This window comes from Carassius gibelio, chromosome A25, assembly GCF_023724105.1.
Source record: "Carassius gibelio isolate Cgi1373 ecotype wild population from Czech Republic chromosome A25, carGib1.2-hapl.c, whole genome shotgun sequence".
Lineage (NCBI taxonomy): Eukaryota > Metazoa > Chordata > Actinopteri > Cypriniformes > Cyprinidae > Carassius > Carassius gibelio.
The window spans coordinates 3,768,537-3,789,292 of record NC_068395.1 but is presented as its reverse complement, the minus strand read 5'-3'; the positions used below and the strand labels follow the sequence as shown (position 1 = coordinate 3,789,292).

Genomic DNA, 20,756 nt, shown 5'->3' with positions numbered 1-20,756 from the left:
GATGAATATAATGTAGCATTCTTGTTTCTATGCTATTTTATTCATTAAATTCGCGGGCCAACGCCGACAGTAAGTGTGTGTAGACAGAGCTTGCTAGTTTTGAGTTAAGTAGATTCACACTTTTAAGTAAGCACAATTTAATTAAAGTTTGTAACGCATTACAAACTTCATAATCATAGGGAAGAAGGAGGCGGGAACCGGGGACAATCAAACAATGACTTTAATAATCAAAATAAACACAAAATAGCGCGGTAGCCCCTCATGGATGACTGCCGCGCACTAACAAAATCAAAACACAAAATAAATCCAGGCCCGGTCCTCTCTCGTCCTTCAATGTTGTCGCTAGTGATGGGAAGTTCGATTCTTTTCTGCGAACCGGTTCTTTCGGACGGTTCGATTCAATAAACCGGTTGAAAAAAACGGTTCAGCGGTTCTTTTACACTCGACGTAATGACGTCATTGGCGATGACGTAATGGCGTCACGTCTATCAAACATTCAAATATATAAAGTCAGTAATCATAATTTTAGTCAGTTAAAAACCTCATAATCATGAAAAGTTTACATTTGAATTTTGCAACAACACCTAAATACAGTAACAGCAATAATGTGCATATGAGGATTTAAGTCTTGAAGATATAAAGTAAATAAATTAGGTGTCATCAGCGCAGAAACCATGATCCACTTACTAAACATAATCCATTGCGATGTATTTGTTATTAAATGAACTTACGTTTCGCCAGATTCCCCTTCATCCAAGCCCTCGAAATACCCGCGCTCATAACATTAGTACAGAATCAGAATCAATCACCAAAAGAATCACTTCGGTTCAGACATGCTGTGAGTCAGTTGGCTTCACGCTGAATCGCGCATGCGCAGTATCATCAGTTCATCGGTTCTCAATTCGGACGCGTCAGACAGAAACGATTCTTGGTTGAGTGTACTGATGATCCGAATACCGATGCAACCGGTTCTTGACTCGAGAACGAGAATCGCTCTAACCTGCACGTGCTGCAGTTCAGTTTCATCAGCTGCTCTACTCGTGTTCATTTTCTGTTTACTACAAACTCAATTTGTGAATGTGTCATCATTACCTATAAATACAGTACAGATATCTCATAAATCATCCCTTATTCCTATTAAACATAGTCTTAGAGTCTTAATTATTGTCCAACTTCCCTGAAAACCCATTTGGCCTATACATTATATAAAATATACAGATTGGAAACATTCATCTCAAAAAAAAAAAAAATCTAAATAAATAGTTATTTTATCACACTTTCCGATGTTTAACAAAATACTTACAAAATTACACGCATGCGCAGTATCATCAGTTCATCGGTTCTCAATTCGGACGACAGAAACGATTCTCGGTTGAGTGTACTGGTGATCCGAAAACCGAAACAACCGGTTCTTGACTCGAGAACGAGAATCAGCTCATCGGACGCGTCCGACAGAAACGATTCTCGGTTGAGTGTACTGGTGATCCGAAAACCGAAGCAACCGGTTCTTGACTCGAGAATGAGAACTGCTCCAGCAGTGGGTGTGTTCGTTCATTATCTGGCTCGGCTCGGTGTTCATCTTCAGTTCGGTCTTCACAGCATTTCATTCAGTGTACTGTTTGAGTAAATGGATTACCCCGGGATATTGGTTTATTCTGACATAGAGGGAGTGTCAGTCACGTTAAAAAAGTTAACAGCTTAAGTAATTTGTGGATTAATGCTTATTGGAGACGTGAACCGTTTCAAACGATTCAGTTCGATTTGGTGAACTGGTTCAACCGGTTCACTAAGAAGAACCGGTTAAATTGAATGATTCGTTCACGAATCGGCCATCACTAGTTGTCGCTCCTCTTTTATAACCTTCCATTTCCTCCGTGGGACTCGAGACCGGTGGGTCAAGTAGGCGTCGCTCATTTCCAATCACTCAACCGGCCTCGCTCCATTCCCACGGCTCTCGGCCCACATCACTCGCCACTAGGGATGGGAACCGAAAACCGGTTCTTATTCAGAACCGGTTTTGTTCTTTGAAAAGAACCGGAACCGTGAGCAATTTCTGAGTTTCGGTTCTAAAAACGGTTCTTGTGCAACACGTGACCAAGCGCTGTGAGCAGCCTTGCGCCGCTGTTCTGAGTTTTCAGCGTTTCCCGTAAAGGATGTCACGAACCGAATAACAGACACACCTCCTTGTCTTTTTAATTACTGAGCACATTGATTCCAATAACGCGCATCCACAGACCCGTTGCGCTGTCGCGTCTTTAATTGCCGAGCACATTGTTTCCTACGACTGTATGTGCAGTCGCGCCTTTGATAACTGTGCACATCGTTTTGCCGGCGACACACTGGATGCGTAGCGCAAGCATCTCAGCTGCGTGGCGTGTCCGTTTTGAATTCGGCTCCCATGTTAACAGGTTAGAGCTTGCAGACTGCCTGCGTGAGACACGCGTCTCAGCCACGGCTCGAGCCTCGCGAAAAACGCGTGCATGCTAGAAATAGAACCGATGCCTATTTTTCACGCGACACGCAAGCGTGTTGAAAGCGTTTCCAGGCAAAATATAATAGGAAAATATGTTTATATGTCATTTTGTACACAAATATATATTAATTCATGGCATTTTGATGTTTGAAAGTCTATAGGTTGACATAAATTCAGATATAAATGTAATTTAAAAAATAAATAAATAATTATCAATTTTCAAATATTGCACCTGTCACACATAGTCTATTTTGCCGTCAATACTGGTGTGTAAAAAAAAAAAAAAGTTTATATTTTTGTCATGAAGACAAGAGCCTGGTCTGGCGGCGGCCTCCCTCATTGTCACCCACAGCAGCAGCAGCGTGCCAGCGCCACGTCAGGCATGATTCAGGTGTGTAAAGACACAGAAAACGCGAAGCAGCCGCCACGCAGCAGAAACGCCACGCAGCCAGTGTCTCACTTATTGTCATTAATATACATACTGGCTTCAACTTGGACCACTAAATAAATAGACTGCTATTGTTATGCAAGTATGAGGGTTAGATTATTTCATGTACAGGTCATTTCTAGAGTGATAAACAAAGTGATAGAAAATATTTATTTTAATGCATTTTAAATGTTTAAAAATGTGGAAACCACTCATTGCATCACACCATCTCCTGACTGCATTATTATTTGTAAAATAAGGACTTTATGGAGAGTGTGTATACATGTTTATAAGTTTAACCATTTATATTTCATTAATTAAGGGAAATTAACAACTGTCTCAGCCCTCAAGGGACTAATAGCAGCTTATTCCTGCTTGAAAAGCAAAACGTTATTGATAGTGTAAAAAACATCAACTTTGAAACACATGCTGATTGATGGACTAGCATTACTCAACATAACTTACTACCTACTTACTTTTACTAAGGTGAAATAGTAAAAAAAAACATAATAATAGTTCATTTAAATGGAACCAGAAGCCGAACCGGAAAATGTCTAAAAATACCCCACCCCACTTATGAAAATCTGTACACTGTAATATATGTTGCATTTTGACATTGCCAACCCTTAAATTAAGTTGACAGTAAGTAATAAACAGTATTGAGCATTGAGTAGTTGAGTTTTGTGCATTATTTCTTAATAATTGTTTAATGATTTTAATGGAACCGAAATCAGAACTGGAACCGTTAGGTGGAACCGGAACCGGAATCGGAACTGGAAAATTTCTAACGATTCCCAACCCTACTCGCCACAAAGTTAGTTTAACTTAAAATAAAAAGTTACCACAACACATTTTCTTTTGTTTTTATAATTTTTATTTATCGATGTAACACAGAATTGTCACGTTCACTTAACTTGTACCCCAGGATTTCCGCTTTTGAGTTAAATGTCTATGAAGTTTCACAAAAAGGCAAATTGCTTTACTGCAACAAATGCATGTTGACCGCCAAAGCCGCTTTAAGGCAAGACTCCAAGGTTAGGCAAAACATATATAAAGTGTCACTGGGGTGATCAGATATAAGCTATATCCTCAGCCTGATCTCACAATCAAAACATACATATTTAGACGTAAATTAAAACTGTCTAATACGTATGTGCCTTTACGTATTTACAGTGTCGTTTACGTATTATCTGGACGTAATTACAGGTTCGATATGTATCTAAATTTATGTAAAAACAACCTCAAATATGTACAGATAGAACATGTTCTCTGACCAGTCAGTTATCCATAGAAATTTGCTCATGAAGCTGCTTTTCAATGCGTATCTGATTAATTTGTTTAATACTTATGTTTATTTTCCCTTTTTATAATTATTTTGATAAATTTAAGATCCCTAAACCTCACCTGAACCTAAACCTACCCATTTTATACAGAATGTTAAAAGAATAAAACATAAAGGACAGATATTTGTAGGAAAATGACAATTTTAGTAAAAATATAACATTAAAACGTTATTTTGAGCAACTAATGTTAATCCTACACCTACCCCTAAACCTACCCATAACCATTTCTTAAAACTACATTATGTTACTGTTATAAATAAACAAACAACAGACAAACAAACATAACGTTAATCATTTAAATTTTGCGAAAATATCAAAAGTGGTACCAAAAGTAGTTCATATGATAATGAGTTCCAGTCGCAGTCCTCTCTGGAGGTAATAGTTTTTATAGGGTACAGAGCAGAATGTAATTTATTAATCGGTGAAATTATGAATCTGTCTTCTCTCCGTTAACACTGGTGCAGTACTGATTTCAAATGTCTATCAACTGAAACACGGCATGTCGCAATCTGTCACGAATTAGGTGAGAACCAATGAGCATTCGATATCAGTGCCGTAAACCATGTCGTAACGTTCTCGAGGGTGGCGCACTGGCGCTATTTACAAATTTGAATCATAACGAGCGTGGGCTTTGACTGTGATGGTCGCTTTTGCTGAAAACGAAGATGAAGATCGATTGATAAAAGGCAGAAATTGGATATGTTCCTTGCAAACATCTGGATTCTAAAGATATGGAGTACAGCAAACAAATAAAATGGATGTGTAATTTTAATGCTTTGCTTTTGTGTATCTATGGTTGTATTCTCAGCCATTGGATAGGAGAAAATCGCACAGCAATTTATTACAAAATGGTTAAACAATTACATAAATTCTATTCATTTTAAGGTTTCAAAGTGTAGTCTCATTTTACATTATGTAATCCCCCAAAACGAGTTTGCAGCATGCACAGAAATGTAATTTCCTATTAAGTAGATGAGTAAACTGCTTTCAATAAATTTAATAAAAACATGTATTGATATGACAATTAAATACAACAGATTTAAATCATTAAAGCCACGATTTTAATATTAATACATGGGAATTCATATACATTCACACTTTACATTAGATTATTTACGTTTTTTTAGCTGCTAACACGTAAGTGCTTGTAAGTTTTACTGCTATAAACACATCATCAATGTTGTACGTTTTTATGTGCATGAAAACGTAAGTAAATGTACGTGTGGTAGAACCACATTTAACGTAAAAATACACACATATTCTCATGAGATCACGTTAATATCCTCCACTACAGATAAATATTTTACTTGGAAAGGCTGTTGCTAGTTGGGTAAAAGGTGGTAATTATTCTAGTGGCTCATGATTTCCATGAGGGAGAACAAAAATCATGAATGGCTTTATGCCAAGATCATGAGTCACCATTTCTCATTGCAAAAAAAAAAACAAAAACAATATGATTTAGTGTTGTTGTCTTCATGCTCATCATGCTTCCCTAATATTCATGAGAAAGGTTTTGATATCTTGGACACAATCATTTATATCCTGAATGTTCCACAGACTCAGGGATGGACTGCAAAGATACAAATTCTGAGCTGTGTGATGAGAAGAATGAACTGCTCTTTGCTGCTGACAGTGATCTCAATAAACCATAAGCAGAACTTCCCAGGGACCATATGTCTGATCCCTCATCTCCACTCACTGGAAAAAATGGAATAAGAACATCTTTTGAAAAAATCTGACATATAACACGTTTATTAGGTTCTTAAAATCAATGTGGCCTACTGCCCAAAACACATTCATGAAACATTAACTGATGTCAAAAGAATCATTACCAGGTAGCATATACACATATGGACTGTAAAGTAATTATTGATTAAGGGAAAATACCAACCATTTCTGTAAGGACTGGGAAAACTAACATTTTAATTATTTATTTTCATGCTGTCATGCTGTAGAAAAGATCCACATTTTGTGAAATTCATGTGGTAGCAAGGTTTATAATTATTATTATTAGCCTATACATTTTATTTATAGGCACCTTTTGCTACACTCTAGGACATAGTACATCAATAAATAACCAGTCATCAAACAAAAGGCAGCACAGCCTATCTCCAACTAAAGATTGAAAAACATAAAAGCCTGCCTAAATAGATTTTTAAGTCTAGATTTAAAACCACAAGACTTTCACTATTACCAACATCCACTGGTAGAGAATTCCATAAATACAGAGCAGTATAACCAAAAGCTCATGACCCCACAGAAGTTTTCTGAATGTGTGGGAGTACAAGAGTGAATGTATTTATACAATGGAAATGGGATAAAGGCTTAAGTTTTTGCAGGTTAAATATTACATGGAACTTGTCCATCTAATATTTGAAAGAAATTAATGGGACACCCAAGTATATGTAAGTAAGGAGCCAAATAAAGCAATTCACTCACATTTTGGTGGTAGTGTTTCCATGCTGTCAGATATTTTTACCATCCCCGATATGATGGAACGAGATGACCCAAAATTTGACCTGCTGTCCACTCTTGATAGTGATCTGAATGAAGTAGAACTTCCCAAAGAACAAGAATCATATCCCTCATCTTCACTGACTACAATAATGAAAAAAAATTAACAGAAAAACATGTATGAATATTATATGAATTTGAAAAACTCAACACAAGTTACATGTCATTCAAGGTACATTTTATCATTTCATGTGGGGGTAATCCATATGGTCAACTCTGAATGGACAAGGCAATAGAAGGACTATTGCAGCTCTTTGGATCTCATGGAACAGAATGTTTTTATGATTAACAATATTCTATTTCAAGGCCACATGAACAAGGGCTTAAGATGGTACTACCACATCCACTGCCAAAGACAGTTTATGTGCTTTTGGGAATTAAATTGACAACTTAAAATGTTGTTGATTATTTCTCATAAAATTATTGTAAAGGTTGTTTAAAGGTCATTATGGTTTGTGAGTTTTAGGAATAAATATATCAGTCAGGTCTGTACCTGGAATATGGGACCATCTGAGAAGGGTGTTAGTGTCAGTGCTCAACCTGCAGTCTGTGTTTGTCCTGATGTAGGACACTACATAAATTATTTAAAACAAATCAGACAATGACAGGAAAACACATCTGAGATTAAATTACAAGATTCAACTCACTTAAATGTAATCTGCTGTCATCTTTCAGTTTTTCTTTATACTCTTCCTAGGTTTTTTTTGCTCTCTCTTCCTCTGATCTTCTTCTTTGTTTAATCTCTGGTAAAATCTTTCTGTCTATTTCAAAATGGCAGCCATTGTTTAGTGCCACTGTCTCCTCAATCTTCTCCAGCAGCTCCTTGATCTGAGTGTCGTCGCTCCTGTTCTGATTGTTGAGAACATGATATCTGTTCCCACATTTGTCCAGCAACCGCCTGAGATCTCTTCCTTCACTCTCAATGTACTGCTCTATAGATGTGTCTGACAGAGAGTCTCCATGAGTGAACAGCACTATAGTGTGACTCCAGACTCTCTCACCGAGAAGATCCAGATGCTCCTGCACTGCTTTTCTTCTGTTAATATGAAATCTAGTGTCCACACGTATTATCAGTAGTACAGCGTGTGGTCCGGGAGGACACAGAGACACACTGAGCAAAAACTCCTGTTTCAGGAAATCTGAAATTTCCTCTATAGGTTCGTCCATCCACCATCCTGGAGCTTCAATGACAGTGATGTGTCTGTCTGCTACTTCTCCATTTCTCCTCACACACTGAGCAGATGTCTCCATGTCAGACTCCTCTCTGCCCAGGATGCTGTTTCCTGTTGAACTATTACCAGCACCTCTATACCCCATTAACACAATCCTCAGCTCGATGTTGAGCATCACCTGCAACAAAAATAGACCAAAACACATAATACTAATATACTGAAAAACAGTAAATTTCTGTTCTAAATGCACTTAATAAAATGTTTTAAGAAATTAAATAAGTGAGGCATAGCAGTCATAATGACAAATAAACCTGACAAGGTGATCAGAAACGTGGTTTAAAACTGATCCAGTATGTATGCATTACAAATGATGTACATGAAATGATAAGTGTAGTTTTAAAGAATTCTTGCTCAACAAACACCTACTTTAAATGTTGGCTGTTGAATAATTGTTGGGAAACCTGACTTTTTTTTTTAAAAGGTTAAAAAAAAACTTAGATACAGTATTTCAATTATGCAATACTGACATATAAAACTAATCAATCATATTAACATATTAACTTGTACTCTATTTGGATATTAAACTTAAACATATGGCTTAACAGTGCCAATATATATCCTAATACCTGGAAACTGCCCCAACTATATTAATTGTTCTACCAGTGCTATGCCAATGATACATATCTATCTTTCATTTAAACCTGATGATCCTGTTGTCTTAGCTTGTATCTACCTTTAGACATCTCTACTTGGATGCAGAAGTATCAACTACAGCTTAAACTTCCAAAGAGTGAGCTTCTTGTTGTCCTTGCACTCCATCTTTTGACCAAAACATCACTGTGCAACCAGGGTCCACAAAACTAACAACAACCAGGACAGTAAGAAACCTGGGATAGTGTTTGATGACCAACAGAGCTTCTCAGCCCACAGTTCATCAACAGCCCGGTCACATAGATATGCTCATGCTTAACAACATAATGAAAATCAGACGCTTCTTATAAGAATATGTGGCAAAGCTCCTCATCCAAGCTCCTGTAATTTCAAGGCTGACCTACTACAGTGCTCTACTGGTGGGCCTTCCAAGACATATGAATTAGCTTGCAGATGATCCAGAACGTTGTAGCATGTCTAGTTTTTAATAGGCCAAACAGAACTATCTAAATCCACTGGCAAGAATCAAATTTAAGGTTTTGACAATTTCAAATAAATTTTAAGATGTGTTGACCTCCAAGCATTGATTCACTCCGACAAGTGTATGCTACCTCCTGCCAGCCAAAGTCTCTGAATGAACAATGCCTTGTTGTGAAGGAACAACAAGGCAAAATGCTGTTCTCCAAAACCTTCACTGTCTCTTGTTCCTCTGTGATGGAATTAACAGCCAGCCCCCACCCGACCTACTGAGTGGTTTATAAAGTACCTGGAAGCCATACTCAAGTAAAAGAATTCTTAAAGAAAAATCTTAATCGTACTTAAGTATTGAAAGTAAAAGTACAAATAAATGCAGAATGGAAAAGAAGCAAATAAATATATACATAAAAAATTTTCATGCACAGCCTGAGTAGCAAGACTGTGTTCAGTTTTAACTCTTTCTTCCATTATGTATTTTTGGGTAAGAATAAGAAGCATTTTTTCTGGTACTTAGTGTCTTACTGTCTTTCATTCCAACATAAGAAAACATTTCTGGAATCTGCTTTTGAAATAGCATTTAGATGTATTTACATGGTTTAATATATCTCAGAGGGGACATGAATGCATTTACCTACAGTTACAGATGGACAAATAATGTTTTGTTTTTAACATAAACGTTGAATATTGTTATTTGAAATGATTTTAAATTATTTTGTCTAAATGTGAAATTAAAACCGCCAGTAGGTGGCAGCAAGTGACTGTTAATGAGTGAGTCATTGGGATTCAACTTATTCATCCTAATGAATGATTCATTCAGGAACAAAGTATTTGACTGTGTTACAGTTTTTCTCAGTCGCTTTGGTGAATTTCTCAAATCATCCTTAATATTTGCAAAAAAGTATGTGCATTTCTCAAAACAATTCATACAAACAGCACCACACGATGGATTACTTGAAAAGCCTGTAAATTACTTAAAAAAATCCATTACAATATCATTGTGATATAGAAAAGGAACAAGAAATTATTAATTAATTACTTATCTTCTTTGTGAAGCTTGCGTCCGAAGCATGGCATGGAGCTAGAGGACGCAGTGTCTCGTTCCCTCTCAGGGAAACATGGTTACATTCGTAACCTGAGACATTCCCTGTCAAGGGAACTTCGAACTGCGTCCTCTGAGGGGACACTATGGGGAACAGTATACCCACGCCGCCATGCTGAGGGGAGTGCAGGCCAGAATCATGGCAAACACTAAGTACCAACTCTACCATTTCACCGGGAGTCGCCCCTGGGACGGTTCGATGGATGTCCATGACATTATCCCTTATGGCCAAAGGCCTAAGCTACATACCCAACTTACCTGTAGGGCCTCGGCCCGGGTAGAGCTGAAGGCTTGGAATCACGAAAGATTCCTTTAAAGGGATACGGCTAAGAACCTAGCACTGTCTATTACCAAGTCTTGCCTGTCACAAAGGAGGGGCTCTCGTGGCACTCTGATACAGCAGCTCGTAGATGGAATGGCCCGGGAGCAGAGCAATTGGAGGACGGAACATACAGATGAAGCCTCGGCCACGCCTGTACCATGGCGTCCAGCCCCAATGGAGCTGGATGAGTCAGAGGAAGCCAGAGGGGATAGGGCGATGCTCTCTCGAGCCGCAAAACCGATCCACCCAAGTCTGGCCAACCTCTCCAACTCTGCTTCAACACCTTGGTGCGAAGGCGCCATTCCCCGAGCCTCAGCAGGATGTCTGCTCTCACAGTGCGTCTCAAAACAGTATGTAGTACTGGAGCGCTCTGAAAAAAAATGAGAATTCAGTCTTCCCATGAGAGGAGGACCCCGAGCTCCAAGCAGCATGCTCATAGGCGACCCTTTTTGAAAAGGGGATCGCTGCTAAACTACCGCGAGAATTGCCCATACAGCCCCCCATGTTGAGGGGCGATGCTTGAGGTGTATAACAAATACACACTGGTTGAATGAAGCCCATGAGAGGACCTCGTGACGTTACCTTTCTAGCACACTTCCATGGCAAGTCTAATTTTGCCGTGGCGCGATCCATAACCTCTAACAGCTCCTCATACGCAGGGCAGAAGGATTGAGAAGGCTCAGCCTCAGCTTCTTCGCCACTCTCAGACATCTCCTGCTCTTTCTGGGTAGAACCCAGCAGAGCACTATCTTCAGTGTCAGAATGGGTTAATGACAACACATCCTCCTCCCAAAGTTCACTCTCATTTGCCGTCAGAGAGTGTGAAAGGAAAAGTCCCTCTCTACACTCCTCAGCGAGATCCACCTGTGATCCCCACGAGCTCATTCTCCTCCGTGCCTCGTGAGCAATAACAAGCAATATTATGTCTGAAATGTAAATCACTCATTGCTAACTTTAATGAACTTGTATAAAATGATTATTACATTTGTTATCATGCTGATATCTGCAGAAAAATGGTACTCTTAGATTAACTATATTAAATTATATAAATATAAAAAGCATACAGAAGGATTTTTGCCATCTACAATTTTTGAATGCCTTCCCTTTGCGTTTTAATAGACTAATAAATCACATGCATGCACTCTGTGTATGTGATTTTCCAATATACTTGATAATGTCAGATCACTCATCACAACACTTACCATATTATCGCATTAGATATAATGTATATCATTTTAGTTAGGAAATGTAGTAAAGTAAAAGTTGGCTGAAATTTAAGAATTTAAGAACAGATACTTCCAAAAATACTTAAGTACTGTAACAAAGTATTATTACTTCGTTAGATTGAACCACTGCTTCTGAGACCATCAAATCTCAAGAACTCAAGAACTGCTCAAGAACCAGCCAAGCTTCCTCTTAAAGCACTTAGTAAATGAACTCACTCATCTGTGATTTGATGTTGTCTCTCTGTTTTTTTGTCCTCTGCATTCGTTCTTTTGCTCTCTCATCTGCTACTGTTCTTCTTTCTTTCATCTCCTGTAAAATCTTTCTGTCTATTTCAAAACGGCAGCCGTTGTTTTGTGCCACTGTCTCCTCAATCTTCTCCAGCAGCTCCTTGATCTGAGTGTCTTCGTTCCTGTTCTGATTGTTGAGAACATGATATCTGTTCCCACATTTGTCCAGCAGCAGCTGGAGATCCTGTCCTTCACTCTCAATGTACTGCTCTATAGATGTGTCTGACAGAGAGTCTCCATGAGTGAACAACACTATAGTGTGACTCCAGACTCTCTCACTGAGAAGATCCAGATGCCCCTGCACTGCTTTTCTCTCAGTCTCTTTAAATCCAGTGTCCACACGTATGATCAGTAGTACAGCGTGTGGTCCTGGAGGACACAGAGACACACTGAACACAATCTCCTGTTTCAGTAACTCAGGGCTCTTCTCTACAGTGTGATTCCTCCACCATCCTGGAGCTTCAATGACAGTGATGTGTCTGTCTGCTACTTCTCCATGTCTCCTCACACACTGAGCAGATGTCTCCATGTCAAACTCCTCTCTGCCCAGGATGCTGTTTCCTGCTGAACTCTTACCAGCAGCTCTAGACCCCATTAACACAATCCTTAGCTCTGAGACATGTTGAGCATCACCTGCAACAAAAAAGAAAAAAAACACTTTGGTTTGTTGGTGACATCTTCTCGAGTAAACTCCATCAGCTAATTAAAGGTTAACTGAAATTTGTTTGGGTGCAGTTTCAAACCACTCATTAATGTTAACACAAGTGTATCCCTAATGCACGCAAATAAGAGTTAAACAACAGTTAAAAGCTATTTACAGCCTGAGGAAAGAAGACTTACTTAATATCACTAATCTGCACATGATGATAGAGCACACAGAATAAGCAAGACTATTTCTAGTCGCTGCAGAACAATGTGTTGTTATATATTAATATATTAACACATATATTAATGTGTGTATGTATGTATTGTTTTTGACATGCACAACTGGTCATTGCACAAAAAAGTCCACAGCATACAATAAACAGACCAAAATGTCTTATCTGTATAAACCAATTTGAGAAAGTGAAATCTCATAGAAACAGAAAAAATGTTGGTAACCTTTTTACTTTCATATAAGTCTTCTATAAGGAGATAAAAGCTTACCGAAGTCCACTTTACTTAACATATTGTTGTCTCAGCTCCAGAGTAAATAATTCCATCTAGTAGTTCTTGCAATTTATTTTCACTTCCTGATAAACAACCAAAAAAAAAAAGAAAACATGCAAAGGTCTAAGTGCAATAAAGCCACTTCCTGAAAATAACTTTTTTCACACTTTGTAAGAAACTAACCCTAAATGCATCTTTAAAAATTTTTTGTTTCTGATACATTTCAATTTAAAATTATTTTCTTACATAATTCTTCAGCATTGACAAATTGTTAAACTTATTAAAGAAACAAACCTCAATGGGTGAAGTTTTTCATTCTCACTGCCACCGACTCTCAGCCAGGACCATCAGATTCTTCTTTTTTAAGTTCTTAATCCTGTTACATACATCTTTTAATTTGCTGCAGATTGCAGATTCTCCAAGCTGCTGCTTTCTAGTAGGCAGTCCTATCCAGCCATGGTATTATTTGTACACTGCACATCAGAATAGATGATTTTGCAATCTGGATACACATGTGATGTGGTCCCAGGGCCGGTTGCTTTCTGTAACAACTTAGCCTAGCTGCGACGTAACAGGGCACCAAGTTAAAACTTATGCACTACTCAATATTTTTCCATTGCATGAATAAACTTGGTTGAAACATAACTTTATGTATAAACTAAATATTTACAGAAACCTATGACCAGATGTAACACCTGAATTCTGAATAAAAATCAATAAGCTCATGTTTTACAGACTAGAATTGTTTAGACATAAATTATAATGTTGACTATTGACTTAGATTTTAAGAGAGAAAGCATTATGTGAATACATGTAAGCAGATATTCAACATGAAACTGATCTAAACAGCATGATCTCTAATCAGATCTAAATATCTGTGTGCATCGCTCCATGTTTTTGTATATTTCCTTCTTTCTTTTTTGTTTTTTAATATATAATATTTACATATATATTATACATATTGTGTTATTCGTGATTAAGCACAGTCATGTTTCAACAGTATGCTCACATACAGATTCTGAAGGCTGCTATTGGATTAAATTAAGTTAAATGTCTGACTACGTGTTACTTACTGAGAGGTTATGAATTACTAGATACACGCTGGCTTAAAAACTATTGGTGCAACCAAACTTTGTACAGAGTGGGTTACAGAGTAGTTACTAAGCCTCTAGTGTGGACTTTATGCTCCAATGTAAGTAAAAACCTATGAATGGCTTGTGCAACCATACTGTCACACCCCTGGACTCATTTAGTGTGTTTTTGCCCTTGTGACCCAGTTTCTGTCTCCCGTGTCTGGTTTGATTAGTTCCCAGGTGTGTATATTTTATTCCCCAGGTGTTCCATGTCCCTGTTAATTTAGTCATTCCATCCACCTGTGTTTCCCCAATTATCCCATGTATTTAAGCCTTGTCCTTTCAGTTCAGTTTTGTCGGGTCTACAAACCACTTACGTGTGTCTTCCTATGTGGTCCCCTGTGTTGGATTTAATAAAGCCTTATTTCGTTTATCCTCGGCTCCGTGTTCCTTCCAGCAGCGTAACGTAACATATACCCCACTCACAGTTTTAGGATTGTTTCCACCTTATTTAGGACTGTGATCTGATTTTATGTTAATACCAGATGTAAATTATACAACTACAATATATAATGTATGTTAATATAGGAACCGAAAGCAAGGAGAGACCACACACATCTCCAGAGATCTGTTGAAGATCGGTGAAAACATGGGGGCCAGCTGGTGTAACACAATCTGGGTCTGGTGCTTTTCTTCTTTTGTTCTTCCTGAAGGCCTGGCACACATCATCCTCACTGATTTGAAGCGCAGGAAAGGGGAGTTTAGGAGGCGTTAATTGTTGTGTAGAGAGATGGTCAGAACGGGTGTGGGGGGTTTCAAATCTACATTAAAACTCATTCAGGTCGTCAGCAAGTTGTTGATTCGCCTCAGTGCAGAGGGATGGTGTCTTGTAGTTTGTGATATATTTCAGACCTTTCCATACCGAAGTTGATTCATTGGAAGTGAACTGATCTTCCAACCTTTTAGCGTAGGTTCTTTTAGCTGCTCTTATCTCTTTATTCAGTGTGTTCCTGGCCTCTTTATTCAAGACTCTGTCCCCATAGGCATCCTCTTTGGCCTGACGAAGATGTCTGAGTTTTGCTGTAAACCATGGCTAATCATTGTTGAATGTTAAAGAGGTCCTGGTAGGAATGTATATATCCTAACAGAAACTATAGGATGTTACAATCTCTGTGAGTTTGTCAAGATCGGTGGAAGCAACTTCAAATACACTCAAATCAGTGGTCAAAACAAGCTTTTAAAGCCCACTCTGTTTCATTGGTCCATATCTTTAGTCTTTTCAACAGGTTTAGCAGAATTTAGTTTTTGCTTGTAGGTTGGTATAAGATGAACCAGGCAGTGATCAGAGAGCACATCTTCTTTAACACAGTTACATCTGTACACCACCTTTCACTGATGTAAAAGCATGTCCTGTCGTGATCTGCTTTAAACAGCTGGAAGCCAGACAGATGGAGTGCGCTGTCCAGAATGGCGTTATCCAGCCAGATTTCCGTGAAACACAGAGCAGCAGAGTGTGAGAAATCCTTATTTGTCCAGGAGAGCAGAAGAAGTTCGTCCATTTTGTTGGGGAGAGAGCAGAGATTTCCCAGATGGACGCTAGGCAACGGCATTCGAAATCCACATTTCCTGAGCTTTACAAGCGTGCGAATTCATACGGAACCATTTATCTCAGTTTCTCCACTTTTCCTCCATTTCTACTCATCTATTTAACCCCACTATTTAATTATGTCATCTGCTTTTGTTCAGGATGTTCAGAGCTGAATGATTGCCCTGTCAAAACACAACAGTAGGACCAACAATATTCATATAAGATCTTTATGTTTTTCTATTCTTACTAGTGGTTAATTTAAGGCTTTGTGACATGCAGGCTGACATCTGACCCTGAACTGATCAATGCTACACTGTTAAAAAAAGTTCTGTTAAAAAACTGAAAAAGTGCTGGTAATTAATTACCAGCACTTTTTCCGTTATTGTACGGGCACTTCCGTAAACCTTGAAACGGATATTTCCGTAGATTTACCTACGTTTTTCTGTACCATTGGAAAATTTACAAACCTAAAATGGAAAATTCCGTATTTTCCATAAATTTTTGCGTTATTGTACGGACAATTCCGTAAACCCTGTAACAGATATTTCCGTAGATTTACCAGAATTTTTTATGTTTAAAATAAAACAAAGAGAATGTGTAGCTCGGCCGGCCACAATGGGGGAGGAAATGGTAACTTGTATGACAGCAATCTGGAATCACCAATAACAATAAACAAAGAAATTATAAACAACACATTGTAAATTCAGAAAGCAACTCCAAACATTGATTAAATCTTTCTGTTAACTGACTAAACGACTCCATGACTAATTTCTTGTCAGTGTTGAACATCCCTAATGGTAAATAAATATGGAACCATATGGATAGCAAAATTCAATTTGAAATGTGCAAAATGGCAATGCAATACAAAAAATGCCGATATAGTTTTGTATTTTAATTAACATTTTACCATATATGTGTCAAATTTAGTGCAAAATAAAAACTCAGTTATATAATTTACATTTGCCATTTTCTACACTAGTTTTAATATGCAAATTAAAAACATTAACACTTTATAAGTTGCAAAATGACAGTGAAAATTTATTACCCAAATTTATTAGATTTGTTTAACATGTCCAAGCAAAAAAATCTAGCTAAATTATTATTAATTGCCGTTTTTCCTAAATGCATTTAGACTTGGGGGTAGGACACTTGGGATTGCATTTTCATCATAATACCTCATGAAATTGTAGCAAAAATGCAGTGAGAATTTCACAATGCATTCTGAGCCAAATGTGCAGCAAAATGGTGATTTAAATCTTTATTTTTCTTAAATGCATTGACTCTTACATATAAGACGTTTCAATACCATTTTCATTTAATACCCAGCGATGAATTTAGTTTAAGTCAGTGTGGAGAGCGTTTGGTTGAGTGAATATTAACATATTGTGTGTCCTGTTGCTGACCCCCACCTTGATGTAGCCTAACGATTGACAGGTCAAGGGCGTGATGCATTTCCAAATCCATTTCAAATCCACACTGACTTTATATTCATCGCGAGGTATTAAGTGAAAATGCAACTGAAACATCTTGTAAGTGTCAATCCACTTCTTCAATGCACTAAGAATAATAGAAATTGAAACCACCATTTTGCGGCACCTTTGGCTCAGAATGCATTCTGAAATTCTCACTGTATTTTGCTACAATTATCAATGCAATCCCAAGTGTCCTACCACTATTAAGTCAAAATTTGTTTAGGAAAAACAGCATTTAAATGATAATTTTACTACAGTTTTTGCTTGGACATATTAAACAAATCTAATCAATTTGTGTAATATATGTTCATCTAAATTTTGCAACTTATAAAGCATTCAAATATGTTTTTATTTTGCATATTAAAATAATTGTAGGAAATAGCAAATGTAAACGATAAAATAGTTTTTTTCATTTTCAATTTGCTCTAAATATTGGACATGTAGGGAAAAATGTACATTAAAATACAGAAACACATTGCTGTTTTACATATTGCATTGCCATTTTGCATATTACATTTCTAACTGAATTTTGCTACACATATGCTTTCATTAATAAAAACTTAATAAATAAAACATAATACAAACCCGTGATAAGAATGCAGGGGGGGCTTGGGATGCAAAGTACAGCAGCAATTATGACCTGCCATTAGAAAAGAAAACGAAAAGAAACATAAACACCATCAATGTCATGAACTACTGTCCCTTTTAAACATGACTCACATCGACGGACATTTGACACATCCCTACTCTTTACATCAGTCAAGACTTATTAACTTATTTGAGACTCTCACTCGCCAAAAAATGTTCATTTTGTGCGTGCTTTTGTCTGTGTAAGAGTGAGAGAACTTGTATGAAGCACCATTCTCTGTGCGTGCATGACATGTGTGCGTTCACAGACAGGATGCCAGTAAAGTTACAGAATTAACTTATTGTGTGTGTGTGTGTGTGTGTGTGTGTTTGTGTGTGTTTAACATAAACAAGCCGATGAAATGTCTAAACCTACCTCGTTTGGCAGAAAAGGTGTGTTATCCTTGAAGAACTCCGTGATGTCAGATCTTCTGCTCATATAATCTCTTTTAAATAAAAAGTCGTAACGTTAATGGTGTCTTCTTTTCTTTACAATTACTCTGCCTGCTCCTGTTGAAGGCATAAAGCGCTCTAAACACAGTTGTACCGCAATTCAGATTTAACGTTATCACAGCTGCTCAATATCACCTCAGAAACAATAATATTCCTGATGCTTTACGACACGCTCATTAATAAACACGTTACACCGCATCAACAACAATAAAAAGGTAATAACCCTTAATTTACAAAACTAAAAGAGTGCACTGCAACCACTGCAACACGTACCTCCACGTCGAGTAATTTAACGTTAAGATGTGACGGTATGCTGAAAATGTTGAATGCAACAGCTCCGACATTCATTTGCCAAACAAGCCAGGCAGCAACAAAGTTAACGATACAGTTTGTTATATTTAACAAAAAATAATTTACAAAGGAAGTGTAGGAACCATTCTCAAAATCCTAAATCCGATTTTAAAATGAGATTTTGACAGAGAGTATCTCCGTAAATAATGGCACTTGCGAAAGCACTGGTTTCGCGCTTACTGTCTATGGTTTCGCGCCGATTGTAGACTGAGCTTATTGTACCCACAATGCAAAGCGTAATTAAAAAATAACGGAGAAATGACTGTAAAAAGAAAATACGGACAATTCCTTTAAATTATTACGGTATACTGTACTGTATTTTTACGGACTTTTTTTACAGTGTACTTTGATTTTGTGCAGCATAATGGAACAATTCTAGTATATATATATATATATATATATATATATATATATATATATATATTAGAGGTGGGCATAGATTAATTTTTTTAATCTAGATTAATCTCACTGTGATCTTGAAATTAATCTAGATTAAAATGGCTCATTCGAATTCTGCCGAAGGCATTCAGAATATGTTACCCAAATAAAACTGACAAACAGTAAGTCTTTGAGAAGGGGTTTATCAAGCTAGGTGGTGCATTAGAAAAGGGGCTCATCTCCTGTTTCCAAGATGCATCACAAAGTGCTTGAAAAAGCTGTAAACTAATTCCACATTGCACAAGGTGCAAACAACATTACTCCTGTTTCACACCAATGTTTAAGTTTTTTTTTCAAGTTTGTAGGTGTCAAGGTACAGAAACCAAATAATAGCACTGGATAGTCTTCAATGTAAAAATGAAATATACAATCAAACCTACATTTATTCAGACACCTTCAAAATTTCTCACATTATTACAGTTTTGCTATATATATATATATATTAAAAATTATATCTGGTTTCTGAATAATTTTTGGTTTGACTGTAAAAACTACCAAGAAATTCAGTCAAGAGCAGTGAGTGATTTTCATTTTCATTTTCTTGGATTAACATTACAGCAGCCAGTAGCTAAATTAGGCGCGGTCACTTTAAGAGACCATGAACGCATCCAATATAATACACATCCCATTTTTTTCCTCAACTGTTTACTTTCACTTAAGAAATAACTGAGTTTTTTCGAGCATAATTTCCAAGGTGGATATTTTGACATATTTTGTATGTATTTGTCGGCACAAGAGCAAAAATAAGCAAATTCGATGTTCTAGTGTTTTGAGACGCCTTTCTCTGCGCGAGCCAGTGATTCTATGCATCTGTGTATATGTACATAAATCTATGATTAAAATGAAAACATTTATAAAGTTAAAAAATAAACATTTCTGAATAAAAAAAAACCTACCTACAAATCTACAATTAACTTAGACATCACTTAAGGTTAAAACTGTTTCATATACCTTAGTAATAGATACCATTAACTATTATGATGTCAACATTATAAAAGGCACAATTTCTCATTCATTATTTCTCAGTGATCTCATTCAAGTTTTCTTAGTGTCTTCTGCATGCTGATCACGCTTCTGTAATATTCTTGGGAAAAGCTTTGAGATCTTGGGCTTTCCAGGTGCTCTTTTGGTTTCTGAATGTTCCACTGATTCAGGGATGGACCGCAAAGACCCGAATCCTGAGCTGTGAGATGAGACTTTTGAGCGAAATGAGCTAAAAACTGAATCGCTGTCAGCTCCTGATCGTGATCTGAATGAACTGTAAGCAGAACTTCCCACAGACCAAATGTCCGACCACTCGTCTCCACTCACTGAGGAAAATAAAATGAAATCAGAATAAGATTTTCAATTTTTATAGAACAAAATTCTGACATTTAACACTTGCACAATATATTCCTTAAAAAATGTCACAATTTCACAACAAAACAGATGGGATTCATGGAAAACGTGAGTTCTTAAAGGAGTGGTTGCGATTTCACTTTTTTTTAACATGATTTCACTTTTTTAATATTAGTTATTGTGTAATGTTGCTGTTTGAGCATGAACAATATCAGCAAAGTTGCAGCGCTGAAAGTTCAATGCAAACAGAGATATCATCTTTTAAAATTCTGGTA

The 20,756-nt window shown here is 37.2% G+C and overlaps 2 protein-coding genes across 13 annotated transcripts in view; both read right to left on the bottom strand.

Moving 5' to 3' along the window:
• The window catches only part of LOC127947454 (uncharacterized), a 73,787-nt gene that overhangs the window by 33,308 nt on the left and 19,723 nt on the right, over positions 1-20,756 (bottom strand). The window lies entirely within an intron of this gene.
• LOC127947457 (GTPase IMAP family member 9) lies at positions 7,925-19,074 on the bottom strand. Its single transcript, XM_052544593.1, has 5 exons — positions 17,860-19,074; positions 13,436-15,984; positions 13,139-13,224; positions 11,921-12,625; positions 7,925-8,107 (listed from the first exon to the last, which is right to left on the bottom strand). The coding sequence occupies exons 3-5, from the start codon at positions 13,158-13,160 to the stop codon at positions 8,064-8,066; spliced, it is 771 nt and encodes a 256-aa protein (XP_052400553.1). The 5' UTR covers positions 13,161-13,224; positions 13,436-15,984; positions 17,860-19,074; the 3' UTR covers positions 7,925-8,063.

Coding starts and splice junctions, on each gene's coding strand:
- LOC127947457 (XM_052544593.1), bottom strand. CDS start 13,160: ATGTTAAGTAAAGTGGACTTCG. Junction 12,626..13,138: donor GTTAAGTAAAGTGGACTTCG/GTAAGCTTTTAT, acceptor TTTTTGTTGCAG/GTGATGCTCAACATGTCTCA. Junction 8,108..11,920: donor CAACATCAAATCACAGATGA/GTGAGTTCATTT, acceptor TTTTTGTTGCAG/GTGATGCTCAACATCGAGCT.